The following is a 13,074-nucleotide window of genomic DNA, read 5'->3' on the forward strand; positions in this document are numbered from 1 at the left end:
TAGTGTAATTGAAGTCGATCATCTTCTTCGAGACCACTACATAATCTAATCTCGATGTGAACACTTTTCCATTCATTTTACCAAATCTGGTCCACACGTTATTCTTCCAGAGACTCTCACAAACATTTGTATATTCAAATTCTACGAAGACTTGCTGCATTTTGTCGAAACTTTTGGCACGTTCATCAGATTTTTTGTTGTTGCACAAACTTGACTTTTGCATATTAAAATCTCCAAAAAGTACAACATGTTGATTTTGAAATTCTTGACAGAAAAATCGAACTGTTTGGATCCAATTTTCGCGTCCTTGTTTACGGTATGGGTCTGAACTACTTGAAGGATAGTAAATGTTTATAAAGATTATTGGTTCATTCTTTATTAAACTGGTTTCCATCCTGGTGATCATTATTCTTTCCGGGTTTAGTGGAAAAGGTTTGTTGGGATGAGTCAAAGGGACATTTATGTTGTCAGCGATGATATCCTCCAAATGTGCAACAGCTAATCCATATTTGTATCCGGTGGCAGTGTTGGTGACACATGGAATTGCAGGATTGAATACTATCTCGTATCCATGTTTAAGCAAAGTTTGCTTTACGTACATTTCCTGTGCTGGTGGGAGCTTGGTTTCTGGGAAAAATATCATTTGTCCCAGTGTGTCATGAGATTGTTAATTTGATTTGTATCAAGTCCATTTGTGTCGAAAATATCAGTAACAAGTGACCTTGCGGCTGTCTGAAGATCCATTCTGAACACATGTTTCAACACTTCATCAAAAAGGCCGAGTGGAACGTCCTGTTGACCTTGTTGCTCTTGTTGTTGGCCTTGTTGTTCATGCTGCTCCTGCTGTTGTTGCTAGAGCTACCTAGCCTAGCCAGCTAGCAGAGCTACCTAGCAGAGCTACCTAGCAGAGCTACCTAGCCTAGCCAGCTAGCAGAGCTACCTAGCCTAGCCAGCTAGCAGAGCTACCTAGCCTAGCCAGCTAGCAGAGCTACCTAGCCTAGCCAGCTAGTAGAGCTACCTAGCCTAACTAGTTAACTAGTAGAGCTACCTAGACTAGCTAGCTAAGCATTCCACACTTTTCTCGTACCTATTGCGGTGAATCGAAGTCAACCGGATAAAAAATCTTCCGCTCTTGCTCGTCCTGTTGAGCACGTGAGTGAGATGAACGACCAGTGCCGTGGCATGGAGGCCTTCTCATGAATCCCCAGCTTCGATTACATTAGCCGAGAAAGCCGAGTTATCCTATTATTTTACAATAGCTTATTTTATTTTGGCGTTCACATTATTCAATTTGTGTGAAGAATTTGAGTAATTGAATGATTTTTACGTCAAAATAAAATAAAATAGTGTTAATTAATAGGATAATTCAGCTGATTCGGCTAATATACTCAACGTGATGAACTCAGTAACGTGAAACGGAGTTTGATAAGGCTACGGCACTTTTTTTAATATCTCAGAGTGGGCGTTATTTAAGCTCAAAGCGGGCCTGAATCCATCCGGTTGACTTCGATTCACCGCAATAGTTGATCTAACCTAACCTGCTCGCTTCGCTCGCTAAAAAACGAACAATACCCCAATATAAATAAAATCTCACTTTGCCCCAAGGTATCTCACGTTGCCCCATAAAAATTGTGGATTTGGGTGGGGGTGAGGTGGAATTATAAATGCCGCAAACGAAGTACCATTGCGTAAATGGACGATGAAAAAAAACAAGGCATACGACCCCTGCCTCCTGTTTCTTTCATCACCACTCAGTACTCTCATTTTTCGTACGATTATAATACAAAAGTGCCGTTGTACCTTAATACGACAACAATCGGAAAAGAACGTTGCTACTTAATTCACAAGGCAAAATATGGGCGAACGAATAATGTGATGAGATCAGGCAGACAAGAAATCCACTCTTGAAGGGGGAGTGATAATCATTTATTTATTATTACTATATCTAGAAATATTTACTATTACATTTAAAGCCACAAATCAAAACCAATTACGTTTAATACCCAATTTTAAATTATTACCACTGGTGTATCACAGAAATCGTTTAAAATAATTTCAGGTCAAAATAATCAATTAATTTTAGTGATTTAAGTTTTATAACCATGCACCAAGCGAAACTACTGTTAGTACACCAAAAAATCATTTCATTTGACTATGACGTCAGCGGAAATCTTTCAAATAAATTGCCTTACAAAAACGTAGATTTGGTTCCAGTCAGGTTTGAAAATACTGGAATATATCGTAACTTGATTATCTGAAGGTAACTTGTATATATTTATATAATCAAGCTAATTATATCATGTATGCATTAGTTTTGAGAATGGTTTGACCATGAGTTATTTTTATACGCCTCGTGACCGTCCTGACTTATAGTTGCATAAGATATTAAATAAACAAAAATGAGAGATTCTGTGTCATGGATTGCATCGGTATGATTGGCAAGTCGAAACACCTCTGTGGTGCTCCCTCCTCGAGATTGGATCGAGGTCTTTAATATTTGGTACACTTAAATTATATCCTTTAACCTATCTAACAGTTTGTCAGACAGAATTATAGTTCACAAGGGTCACACAGTTTTTCCAGGCGACGAGTCATGAAACCTTTCAATCAGTGCATGCAACACACTTCCTGGACGGCGTTGATGTTCTTTGATCATGATCTCGATGGACTGAGAAATCTGAAAAAGATGTACAAAAATTTATTAATTCTTCAGAAACAAGAGTACAAACATAAATACATATACAGATAATGTTATATAATAACTATATATCAGCTTAAATTCGTACAAGGACAGAAAGCGTCTCTGGAGTCTGGTCAGGGTCGTATGGAATTGGCCTGAAACCCAAATGAGAAACGCTGTTTTCAGTAAATTACAACGCAATAAAAATATTAATTAAACGGAATTAAGCCGTACTTTCCGAGGTAAGTCTTCATCTTCACAGGGAAGAACCCATAAATAGGGACCAACGGCAAATGGGTTTTTGCGTATAACCATTTCCAAATTCTATAACCGAAGGATAGAGACCGATACCCTTCGCGAATGTTTTTTGTAAACATTGGAATTATAGGCTGCATTTAAAAATATAAAATTTGAAAGCATTAATATCATACAATACATAAAATTGCACATCACGTACCACTTTGGCATCTAAGGCTACTCTGGCAAAACCAACTCGACTTTTCCATAAAAGTGGGTAATTGCTATTTCCAAATTGAGCTTCGTATACTCCTGAAACCATACAAAAATTTTTGGTTGAACGGTTCAGTCATTGATTTGGTATCACATAATAGTTTAAAATGTGCATATGGAGGACTGTTATACTCGGTGACTATAATAGTGTCGAACCAAGTCGTGTTTATGAAATCAATATTAGCTTGCACCTTAAATAGTACATAGCCACCCAACCTACCTCCAGGAGCAATTGCTAGCACATGTCCTTCTTTCAAGATATTTGTACAACTTTGCACCGTCCCAGGGATAACTGTTAAGACAGTTATCGTAATATATCATTTATTTGTTGGAATTAATGTGCATGCCGTTCTGTTTCATTCGATTATTTACCTTTAAAGGCTTCCATTAAAAGCGACCATCCTATAAAACGAATCATAAATAACATACTAATTGTATTGTTATATATAAATATTTTAACGTGTTAAAGTATTGAATATCTTAATTTTTTTAATCACACCTGGAATTTTGAATAGGAACCTATCTCCTACACATCGTATTAGTCTTCCTTTGTATAAAATGTACTTGGACATTAAATAATACAAATCGATTGGTATTGCACCGTGGTAATACACAATTAAAGCGGGACCATCCGTGGGGATATTATCAATACCATCAACTTCATAGCCATGCCAAAGCCACCCTGGAACAAGAAAAGACCCCAGGTTGATATATCAGTGTTGATATAAATTGCATGTGATGTTCCACACGTATGCAAATAATTAATTTTGAGATTTTTTTAAAATTTCAATCTAATTCTCAATGTTACCTTGTGCGTCCCACAAGGCTGCCAGAGTTTTTCGTGCTGCCTCCCAAAAGTCTCGACCATATGCATCAAGCAGTCGATGTCTATACAAGAAAAAAGGACAAATCACTAAACCTGTACATGTTTTCATGATTTTTCGTAACAAATGATTGAACAGCTTTAACCGTACCTGTGCCATTTATAAATATACAAGAATAGGGAACTGAGATACAGAAATATGAGAATAAAAGCTGGGAGTACAAAGACCACGACAAACGGTGTAAATAGCCATCCCAACCACCGGGCGTAGTCAATGTCAACATCCAGGAAGCCTGAATCAGATCCATGCACTTATTATTAAAAATTCTATATATATGTAGGCACACTTTACTGCCCACATTTTAAACTTCACTTACTCAGAACCCAATAATACTTTGATGTCGAATTTTCACGTAATTGAAAACCATCGGCTCCACCCTCCTTCCCAAATCGAATCGTCGATTGCACTAGATCGTCATTATTCACTTGGCCAAGCATTACGTCAATGATGTCACTTTGTTGGCCTTTAGTCATACTTTTTTGCAAATTTTCCGGAATTTGCGTTACCTCCCAGGGACTATTGGGACCCTGAGTCCTGGTCCGACGCGACCCAGAAGATGCCCACTGAAACCTTTATAGTTAAGCCAGGTTAAAATGTATCCCATACGAACGACAGTTTTTTCCTACCTCCAATCCGGTCAATCTATGGAAACATTTCAGGTCAGCTCGGTCAGTCAGTTACTCAGCCATTCATAGTACTCTGCTTGCAGATTCAGTTTAGCTTAGGATTGGGTGGTAGAAAATTATGTGGGATGGGAATTCTCAGGGCCGGTCTATATTGAAGACTGCTACGAGATTATGCAAAAATCTGCAAATTCATCAAATAAAGACATATAAATAAATCAATCATAAAAAACCAATTTATTAGTGCTTCTTAACTCAACCTCCATTTCATTGCAAAAAATAGCACAATAAAAATGCCATGTAACACGATACACAATTAAACACAACTAGTATGCACAGAATTTTTATTAGACTAACTACTACTCCTCGCAATTACTCGCAATACTGTCAGTTCTCAGGATCAGTTGTTTAGATTTGTTTGCAACTCATTACCCTTTGTTTTATGGTCTCGTTCATTCACGAAATATTCTGTCCAACAACACGTAAAAATTCGCACACCTCATCCGTGCTTTACTGTAGATTGGACTTGGGCTGGACAACTCAGTCTCTTGAATGCTTTAAATGAACAAAACGCATGCAATTGTTGGTTTGTGAAATCCAGCGATATTATCAAGAGGAGAGGAGATGTTCGTTATTTGAGTTCGGGTTTACTAGCTATTTAGGTTTAATAACAAATAAGACGGGGATGATTATTATTGCTACGTTCATATACCTCGTCAGTCACTGCTACTGTATTTTCCATGTAGTACTTATTTTATCATTCATACAGCATAAAAGTTTTTATACTTGCCTTTGGTCAGTTGGTGGAAGCTCTCAGGTAGAGAAGATGAGAGTTGAAGGACACCTCGTTGAACACCGAGAAGGAGAATTGTGAAACTATACGTTGTATTAAAAAGCGTACATCTACCGAGGTTTAATGTGTTGAGGATATAGCCTCGTGTTTAAAGGATGTAAATGTGTCGGTTCGGTGGTTTATTATTAAACGAGAATCACCACGTCAATTTTAATATTTTAGTACACTCCTCTTGATGCAATGCAACCATAAATATGTAATTACTTCAAAATGGCGAATTTCACTATAAAATCACAAACCCCGATAGGGTCCTGCATCAGTTTACAAACATTATGAAGCAGATTGAAAGATCAAATATTTTTGTTCTTGCTTGGTTAGACCCGTTTGAGTGCTAATTCTCTCCCTCTGCATAGTATTATTTGGACCATAAGAATTGAGATATGTGTAAGAAAACCGGTTGGTTGCAGAAATGGTCGGTAACATAAACTTGTTGTTTGGAAAAAATTGGTCAGATTTAAAACTTTTTCGACCTGTACTAAATATCCAACCAACCTGCTGCAGGTTCCGTTACCAACTATTTTGACAGGTTGGTTTCACATTTCACAAACATGCAGTGAATATTGGATCAGCAGGGAATAGCAAAAACCCGGAAAAGTTTCGGGAACATCCGATAACTTTATGCACGCAAATAAGAAAGAACTTAATAGTACAAATACAGGACAGGAGAATTGCATACTGCTAGAGATTGTTCAGACATGCTCCATCACAATATGGTTTAAAAATGTATTTTAATATTTATTTGTATTAATCGTTATAATAATCCCACAGAAAAATCATTTAATGCTTATTACACCTGAACACATCCACTCAACTCTTCCTTAGCTCCAGGTATTTTCATCACTTCCCCAAAGAACTTTACTTTTTCTTCATGTGACACGTTAAAAGTGCTTTTGTTAGCAGCATGATCGACTTCCGCATTGTTGTTATCTGCCTTTAGTTGCTTCAAATGTTCCTTGTCATGAATCTTCTCAAATGTGAGGACAGGCTTTTCATTTCCCGAAGGAAATTCTAAATTGAAAATTGTGCAGCAAGTATTTTCCACGACGGAGCCGCATTTCTTTTCCCAGTTGGACACTACGCAGAGGTCGGGAAAGCTGCCGTCATTGAGCCCCACGAGGAACCGACGTATGAGCAACCCGTGAGACACCACCAACACCCTTTCTGGTTTGGAAGATGATTTCAGAGAGTCAAACAGTTCCTGGAATAAATATTTCGCAGATTATGACTCCACGTTATGATTATCGTCAATTCGTCTCCATTTAAATGTCTAAGTATGCAAGGCAAAGTTACTTATATAGGGAGTTGCTACCTTAAAGAAACTCTCCTGTCGACCGACATACTCTGCCACTGATTCCCCTCCAGGAATCTCAATTGAGTTGAATTTTTGACCCTCGGCCAACTTTGCTATTGTTTTTTTAATAATTTCCTTGGTGGGAAGCCCAACAAGTTCACCCAAGTCCTAATAAAAAGATTATTGAGATGAGGTGGCATAATTCGTTAATTCTTACTATAATACAATCATATATACCCGTTCTCTTATTCTGCTGTCCATTTTCAACAAACTGGTGCACGGCTCATCACATTTGTCCAAAACACATTTCGCTGTCTCAATTGCTCTTTGGTAATTACTGGCGTAGGCTTGAGTGAACTCTACCGATTTAAGATGATTTCCCAATGCATCTGCCTACAAAATATTTGAGCTCAGTAATGAATTCATTAAAAATGCAATAATCAATCTTTGTGAGGTCTGACTTGTTTCCTCCCAAAATCAGTGATCACATCCTGGTCTGGAGTCAGCGTCTCTCCTGTCACGTTTCCTCGACATTGACCACTTACCGGAGATTATAGAATAATGTTATTATGAAAAGTACTACATAGTAATATTTCACAATCAAGATTTGCCTGATAACTTACTGTCTAACAAAGTAAATTGTGTGTTGATGAACTCCTGTTGTCGCCATTATTTTTTGATGAGATCTACTTAAATCACAGGACACAAGTAACGAATTGACAACTATTCAACTCTTCAAACTGTTATTCACGAGATCTGTCAATTCAAACTGGGATTGTCCACCGAGTATTGATAAAAAATTGTTGGCCTAAAACAATCTCTGACTAATAACAAGGACAAATACTACATGAAAAACTTTGTGCTGCTTTGTTAATTCACCGAGTCTGTCAGTATGTTCACTCAAGGTCGTGAATAGCCGAGAAGAATATGCAGCAACCCCGAATTGTGCTGAATCGAACTGCTTATGGAAATGGAATGAATCATTTCGGAACAGACAATTGCCTTATATATGCTTTTGCTTTTGTATATATTGCATGCATTGGTAAAGTCTATTAAAATAACCAACCACCCTTGTGCACAAATGATTTAACAATGTGAAAGCCCCAATGATCATTGAAGACGCGTATGTACTGCATAATTGTTTGTTGAAAACCTGAAAATCATTTGAGTTTGAGTCATGGTTGTGTCAATGTGGTCCAAAAAGATGACTTATCGAATATGAAAGTCTGAGTTGAGTATATTGACTTTTGACATCATCATTCGGTCGTTTCATTATGCATATCTCATTGTTGTGTGCACAAAAATTCAATGTTTTTCTGTTGATCACGAGTTATTTTCCAGTTATACTTATCAACCGTAGGCACATGATTCCGGTATATGATTTCCGCGTGACGCGCAATAAAGACAGTAAATATTTTACCACCACCATCAAAATCCTGAATTACACTTTTGTGTTATGTTTGTTATGCAACGTTCCTCTTGATGAGCTAATTCTGCATAATATGTAACATATATGGGCTTGTTTACATATTATCAAATATTGTGTGAATATAGCGACAAAAATTTGAATGGTACTACTATTTGTCTTTTGTAGATCTTGCAAATTGCACAACACAAAAATGGTATGATCTTTACGCTTTCTTTTCTACTTTCACTTTTCTACTTACCACGGCTAAATCCTGCCTTGAATAATGACGAGGGAACCACCACCGGCACTACAATTCTTCCGTTGACAACATCCGACTTTTACTTTACTTCACACTCACACTTGGTAGGGATTTTATTTAAAACCCTATTTTTCTCGTTCGCTTGTTTACAGATTAATTTTTGTTTTAATTATAGTGTCATCTAAATTGTCCCATGGACTCTTGAAACTGGAGTGTGAAGCATATTGCAGATATCTGAAATTATTTGAAGGTATTATTCTTGCACCTTGTTTTGTTAATACTATTTTTGTATTGTTCTTGTTCAACAACAACATGGGGGAAATTCGTTCCGAGTACAAATTAAAGAATCCACCCGAAGACGGAATTTCTACAGTCCGGTTTTCTCCCACCAATCCACAGCTTTTAGGGTAACTTTCAATTAGCTTAATTTATTATACAACGCATAGAATAAGGATAAAATACGTTTTATTGTTTAAATGTGTTCTTATATTACAGCGTTTCCTCTTGGGATACCAACGTTCGTTTGTACGATTCCCAAACCAGTACTGTCAAACACAAGTTTTCTCACAATGCAAAACCTGTACTTGATTTTGTTTTCAAGGTTTGTCTTTCAAATAATCAACAATGGCGATTAGTTGAAAATTTCAACTTCAAACTATCAGGATGTCCAGTCTTATTTTATTTTTAATTTTCAGAAAGAGGGAGGAACCATTTACACTGCAGGTTTTTAATATACACTAGTTATGATATATTTGGTTCATCATATAATGGATGTGCGATAATTTTTAGGGCTGGATGGTCAAATTCTTGGATATGACTTGCAAAATGAAAATAGTGAGTATAAAATTAAAATAATCATTCGTGTTCGTATCCAACTGCAGTTATAATTTTTGTAACCTATCGGTATTAATTTCATAAACTAATACTCAAAATTAAATGTTCAAGTTGAAGATAATCCTGTTCATTATACAGTAGTTATATTTACCTCATTACAATTACATTGCAATTGCATGCCTCGTTGTTTTCAGTTGAACAAATCGGAAGTCATGAAGACTCTGTTCGCTCGGTCGAATATAGTCACGATCGAGACATTTTAGTTTCTGGAGGTTGGGATTCTTTTGTTAAAATATGGGACCCTAGAAAGAGAGATCCTGTTAGCCAACACTCACAAATCGACGAGGTTTGTTGGAATAAAAAATAAAATATACAGCATTTGTAACGAAGACACATATTATATAGTTTAATTAATTTTACGAATATGTAGGTATACACTATGAGTGTTAAAGACGAAATTTTGATTGTTGGAACGAGTGCAAGGAGAATTATTGTATGGGATTTAAGAAATATGGAGACGCCATTACAACAACGAGATTCGTTGCTGAAATATCAAACAAGAAAAATCTCAATCTTTCCAAACAAACAAGTGTGTACAATATACAATATATCTTTCATTGGTTGTGTGAAATATAGAATGTTACTATTGTTGATTTAATTACGACACAATCTATGTAGGGATACGTCTTGAGTAGTATTGAAGGAAGAGTAGCTGTTGAATATTTTGATCAAAACCCTGAAGTACAAAAGAAAAAATACGCTTTCAAATGTCACAGGATTAAAGAGCAATCAGTTGAAAACATTTATCCAGTTAACGCGATAAGGTACAAATAATAGAAAATTGCTGACATACTGAGTACAAGCTGTCGGGAAAAATATAAATTAAATTCATTGTGCCATTCATAGCTTTCACGAGGAACACAGTACATTTGCCACGGGAGGCTCGGATGGATATGTTAACGTTTGGGACGGATTCAACAAGAAACGATTGTGTCAATTTCACCGATATCCTACCGGCATTGCCTCGCTCGCATTTAGCAGTTGTGGTGCGTTAAGATTGTGCCCCAAGAAAATATAATGACATAATAAAATGATAAGGTTATTTAATATTTTATTAGGCACGATGCTCGCTATTGCGTGTTCATATTTATATGAACAGGATGAGACCCCAAACCCAATGCCGGAAAATTGTGTATACATCAGGACAGTTACAGATCAAGAGACAAAGCCGAAGTAAATGTTTTTAAAGTTTCTAATGTTCTTAATTTCTCTTGTTTTTATGTGAATGGATTTTTATATTGAAACCCGTTGTAAATATAAATCAACGTAAGTATATATGTGTCTGTAATTTATTAATGAAGTACAATTTTATTATTACAAATGTGTCTATTTAAAATTGTTTTTGTGGTATTATTCTGGGTATCTTTAATTTTAAACTGCTGCTGTAAATGCTTCGAACGCGCTGTGTTGGTTTGCACCGTTTGCTCTATCAAATGGACCTGACCAATGGACACCAAATTGGTTCAAGCTGTTTCTATTATTGTTCCAATTTGAAGCCGCTTGTGCTTCCAACCATGACTTGTAGGGTCTATTTGGAAGATATCGGTCAAGTTCGCCAAGATTCCTTGTAAAAATCCCCTTGAATGAAGGTCCGTCCCCACCGCAATCACCACCACCTCCTTCGCATCCATATTCGTACAATATCCCATTGGGGTTGAGGTTGGAGCTTTGAATAACTGCATTTGTAATGTCAGTTGCTAATTTGATGTATGATCCATCAGGATCGCCCGATGCTATCGCTAACTCGACCAATCCACCTAGGATGACACCCTGATTATAGGACCATGTCACCTGTGAGAACGTGCATGGTCTTATCATTAGAGTTGAATTAAATCAACTTATACATACTTATTCCCTTTATATGCATCATCATTACCTGCCCATTGTTTCTACAGTCTGAAGTCAGTCCATCATTAATTAAGTTTTCCGCATTGATCATTCCACTCATTTTAAACCACTCGACGACTTCCACCGCTTGATTGAGGTACATTGTATCCCCAGGAATCCTATTGTGAAGTGATGCAGCTAACTTGATGAATAGCTCGTTAGGAATTGCATTCTTGTAATTTCTGTCCGTTTTCCACCACAAACCACCCCCACAAACGTCATCTTTGTACAGGTAGCTGTAATCCGAGTCAACTTTGGCCATTTCCAAGTATTTATTGTCCCCTATTGCACACATTAAATAAGTGTTATCTTGGTGAGCAATTATTTTCCTTGCAACAAATATAGAGACGAGAACCTGTGATGTCATACGCCCCCACCCAAGCCAATCCCCACCAAAGTGTGTCATCAATGTACTACAGTGATAATAACAAAAATTAAATCCTGAAAATGGGTAAAAAATAGAATAGAGAAACCTCATTAGTAAAATTGCCGTCATGCAAGTCCTTGTTCTTCTCGAAAACTTCGTCCACGACATACAAGTAGTTTCTGTTGCCCGTGACCTTAATGTAATCAATGATGGCTTGCAGACAATTCGCCCCATTCCACCAACCTGTCGTCGGCCAAAGGGTCCCATCGTAGAACTGCATGAGAGCCGTCGCTGCGGCATCGACAGGTGTTCCTGCAGACACGGAGGAACGTGCCCACCCAGTGCATGCAATTACGTCACGGTTGCCTGTAAATTATGTCCAGGGTTTAAGAATGAGTGCGTAATATCATCATAGTCGAAATTGATCCGCTATACACATATGTATATCGACCAGAAAAGTCACGCGCATACCTGGCTGACCACATGCTCTCAAGGCACCAATTTGCCTATCTGCAGGATTGTCCACATTGTACAACATTGTATTCGTAGACCTAAATAGTTAACAAATTTTGTATGAAAATTTATCTTGCGTTTACGTAAACTCATTCGGAATTAATAAATATATGACACCTTGAGCCCGTGGGAATTGTGACCTCGCCTAATTTACCGGTCCAAGAGATCCCTCCGTCCCATGACCGATCCAACCAGATTAAGTCAGTCGGGTCGCCATTTGAAATCTCGGCGAAACCCATGTTGTCTGCATCCGAAATGTAAAGTGAGATTTGCCTTCCGAACAATTCCGTGGACAGAATGACCCGAGTATCTATCGACAAATCCGGATTCCTCCCATCGCAATATATGTTACATGTGTTCTGTCCATAACTGCCGGTAACAGACAGAACAACTAAAATTTCGAAAATCAGTTTCATATTGTTGGTGACAATTCTTAAAAGGCAGCCGGCATTATTTTAATTTCTAAACCTGACACTTTTTAAGTACAGCTACAAGTTCGTGATTGAAGTGTTGACATAATATTTATAACAATTTTTCAATTATGACATAACATAGATAATCTTATCATGCATGCTTGTCTAAGATAACCTCATGAATACGATTCGTGATTGATGATTATTGGTTTGATGTATTTATAGTACTAAAAGTAATGATGTGCTTATCGCTTATAAATAAGTACGCTTTGAATTTCTTATGATTTTTGTGTTTTATCGCATGATAGATAAATAACAATAAATAACTATGCAATTTTATTGTTTTAACCAAATTAGATCACGATAACCTGAATAATAATGGCAATAGATATGTAAAGTGCCATTAAAGTTAAAGTTTCATTAAAAGTGTTATTGTACAGTGTCTATGCGTGCAAACAAGCACGGAACAAATATGTTTACGTAGAGAAGGCC

At 37.1% G+C, this 13,074-nt stretch overlaps 4 protein-coding genes across 6 annotated transcripts; 1 reads left to right on the forward strand and 3 right to left on the reverse strand.

The window, feature by feature from the left end:
- Window positions 1-1,897: 1,897 nt before the first annotated feature.
- LOC110850441 (transmembrane protein 68) lies at window positions 1,898-5,395 on the reverse strand. 3 transcript variants are annotated; one of them, XM_022097876.2, is made up of 12 exons: window positions 5,130-5,395; window positions 4,701-4,881; window positions 4,391-4,644; window positions 4,165-4,306; window positions 3,999-4,078; window positions 3,690-3,872; window positions 3,563-3,592; window positions 3,411-3,482; window positions 3,138-3,229; window positions 2,915-3,069; window positions 2,787-2,835; window positions 1,898-2,677 (listed from the first exon to the last, which is right to left on the reverse strand). In XM_022097876.2, exons 3-12 carry the CDS (start codon window positions 4,545-4,547, stop codon window positions 2,567-2,569), a joined length of 1,071 nt encoding a protein of 356 aa, XP_021953568.1. In that variant the 5' UTR covers window positions 4,548-4,644; window positions 4,701-4,881; window positions 5,130-5,395; the 3' UTR covers window positions 1,898-2,566. The 3 variants fall into 3 exon arrangements, with proteins under 3 accessions (XP_021953568.1, XP_021953581.1, XP_021953589.1); XM_022097889.2 differs by lacking the exon at window positions 5,130-5,395 and adding an exon at window positions 4,958-5,093; XM_022097897.2 differs by lacking the exon at window positions 5,130-5,395 and adding an exon at window positions 4,953-5,039.
- An 864-nt stretch (window positions 5,396-6,259) lies between these two features.
- LOC110860402 (2,3-bisphosphoglycerate-dependent phosphoglycerate mutase) lies at window positions 6,260-7,868 on the reverse strand. Its single transcript, XM_022109438.2, has 5 exons — window positions 7,465-7,868; window positions 7,303-7,381; window positions 7,079-7,234; window positions 6,860-7,009; window positions 6,260-6,748 (listed from the first exon to the last, which is right to left on the reverse strand). The coding sequence occupies exons 1-5, from the start codon at window positions 7,509-7,511 to the stop codon at window positions 6,338-6,340; spliced, it is 843 nt and encodes a 280-aa protein (XP_021965130.1). The 5' UTR covers window positions 7,512-7,868; the 3' UTR covers window positions 6,260-6,337.
- A 586-nt stretch (window positions 7,869-8,454) lies between these two features.
- Window positions 8,455-10,692, forward strand: LOC110857501 (mitotic checkpoint protein BUB3). The gene is made up of 10 exons (XM_022106091.2): window positions 8,455-8,612; window positions 8,684-8,915; window positions 9,004-9,109; window positions 9,204-9,231; window positions 9,298-9,342; window positions 9,537-9,688; window positions 9,773-9,931; window positions 10,021-10,166; window positions 10,249-10,388; window positions 10,461-10,692. The coding sequence occupies exons 2-10, from the start codon at window positions 8,821-8,823 to the stop codon at window positions 10,577-10,579; spliced, it is 990 nt and encodes a 329-aa protein (XP_021961783.1). The 5' UTR covers window positions 8,455-8,612; window positions 8,684-8,820; the 3' UTR covers window positions 10,580-10,692.
- LOC110857491 (mannan endo-1,6-alpha-mannosidase DFG5) lies at window positions 10,660-13,021 on the reverse strand. The gene is made up of 6 exons (XM_022106081.2): window positions 12,287-13,021; window positions 12,128-12,207; window positions 11,763-12,022; window positions 11,645-11,702; window positions 11,279-11,571; window positions 10,660-11,193 (listed from the first exon to the last, which is right to left on the reverse strand). The coding sequence occupies exons 1-6, from the start codon at window positions 12,583-12,585 to the stop codon at window positions 10,774-10,776; spliced, it is 1,410 nt and encodes a 469-aa protein (XP_021961773.1). The 5' UTR covers window positions 12,586-13,021; the 3' UTR covers window positions 10,660-10,773.
- Between the last annotated feature and the right edge of the window lie 53 nt (window positions 13,022-13,074).

The sequence above is a fragment of the Folsomia candida genome, unplaced genomic scaffold, assembly GCF_002217175.1.
Source record: "Folsomia candida strain VU population unplaced genomic scaffold, ASM221717v1 Fcan01_Sc001, whole genome shotgun sequence".
Lineage (NCBI taxonomy): Eukaryota > Metazoa > Arthropoda > Collembola > Entomobryomorpha > Isotomidae > Folsomia > Folsomia candida.

Coding starts and splice junctions, on each gene's coding strand:
- LOC110850441 (XM_022097876.2), bottom strand. CDS start 4,547: ATGACTAAAGGCCAACAAAGTGACATCATTGACGTAATGCTTGGCCAA. Junction 3,873..3,998: donor AGCCTTGTGGGACGCACAAG/GTAACATTGAGA, acceptor TTCTTGTTCCAG/GGTGGCTTTGGCATGGCTAT. Junction 3,230..3,410: donor GCTAGCAATTGCTCCTGGAG/GTAGGTTGGGTG, acceptor GTATGGTTTCAG/GAGTATACGAAGCTCAATTT.
- LOC110860402 (XM_022109438.2), bottom strand. CDS start 7,511: ATGGCGACAACAGGAGTTCATCAACACACAATTTACTTTGTTAGACA. Junction 7,235..7,302: donor CTGATTTTGGGAGGAAACAA/GTCAGACCTCAC, acceptor AATATTTTGTAG/GCAGATGCATTGGGAAATCA. Junction 6,749..6,859: donor GACAGGAGAGTTTCTTTAAG/GTAGCAACTCCC, acceptor TATTTATTCCAG/GAACTGTTTGACTCTCTGAA.
- LOC110857501 (XM_022106091.2), top strand. CDS start 8,821: ATGGGGGAAATTCGTTCCGAGTACAAATTAAAGAATCCACCCGAAGAC. Junction 8,916..9,003: donor ACCAATCCACAGCTTTTAGG/GTAACTTTCAAT, acceptor CTTATATTACAG/CGTTTCCTCTTGGGATACCA. Junction 9,343..9,536: donor TGACTTGCAAAATGAAAATA/GTGAGTATAAAA, acceptor CGTTGTTTTCAG/TTGAACAAATCGGAAGTCAT.
- LOC110857491 (XM_022106081.2), bottom strand. CDS start 12,585: ATGAAACTGATTTTCGAAATTTTAGTTGTTCTGTCTGTTACCGGCAGT. Junction 12,023..12,127: donor GAGAGCATGTGGTCAGCCAG/GTATGCGCGTGA, acceptor CATAATTTACAG/GCAACCGTGACGTAATTGCA. Junction 11,572..11,644: donor GGGGGCGTATGACATCACAG/GTTCTCGTCTCT, acceptor TGTGTGCAATAG/GGGACAATAAATACTTGGAA.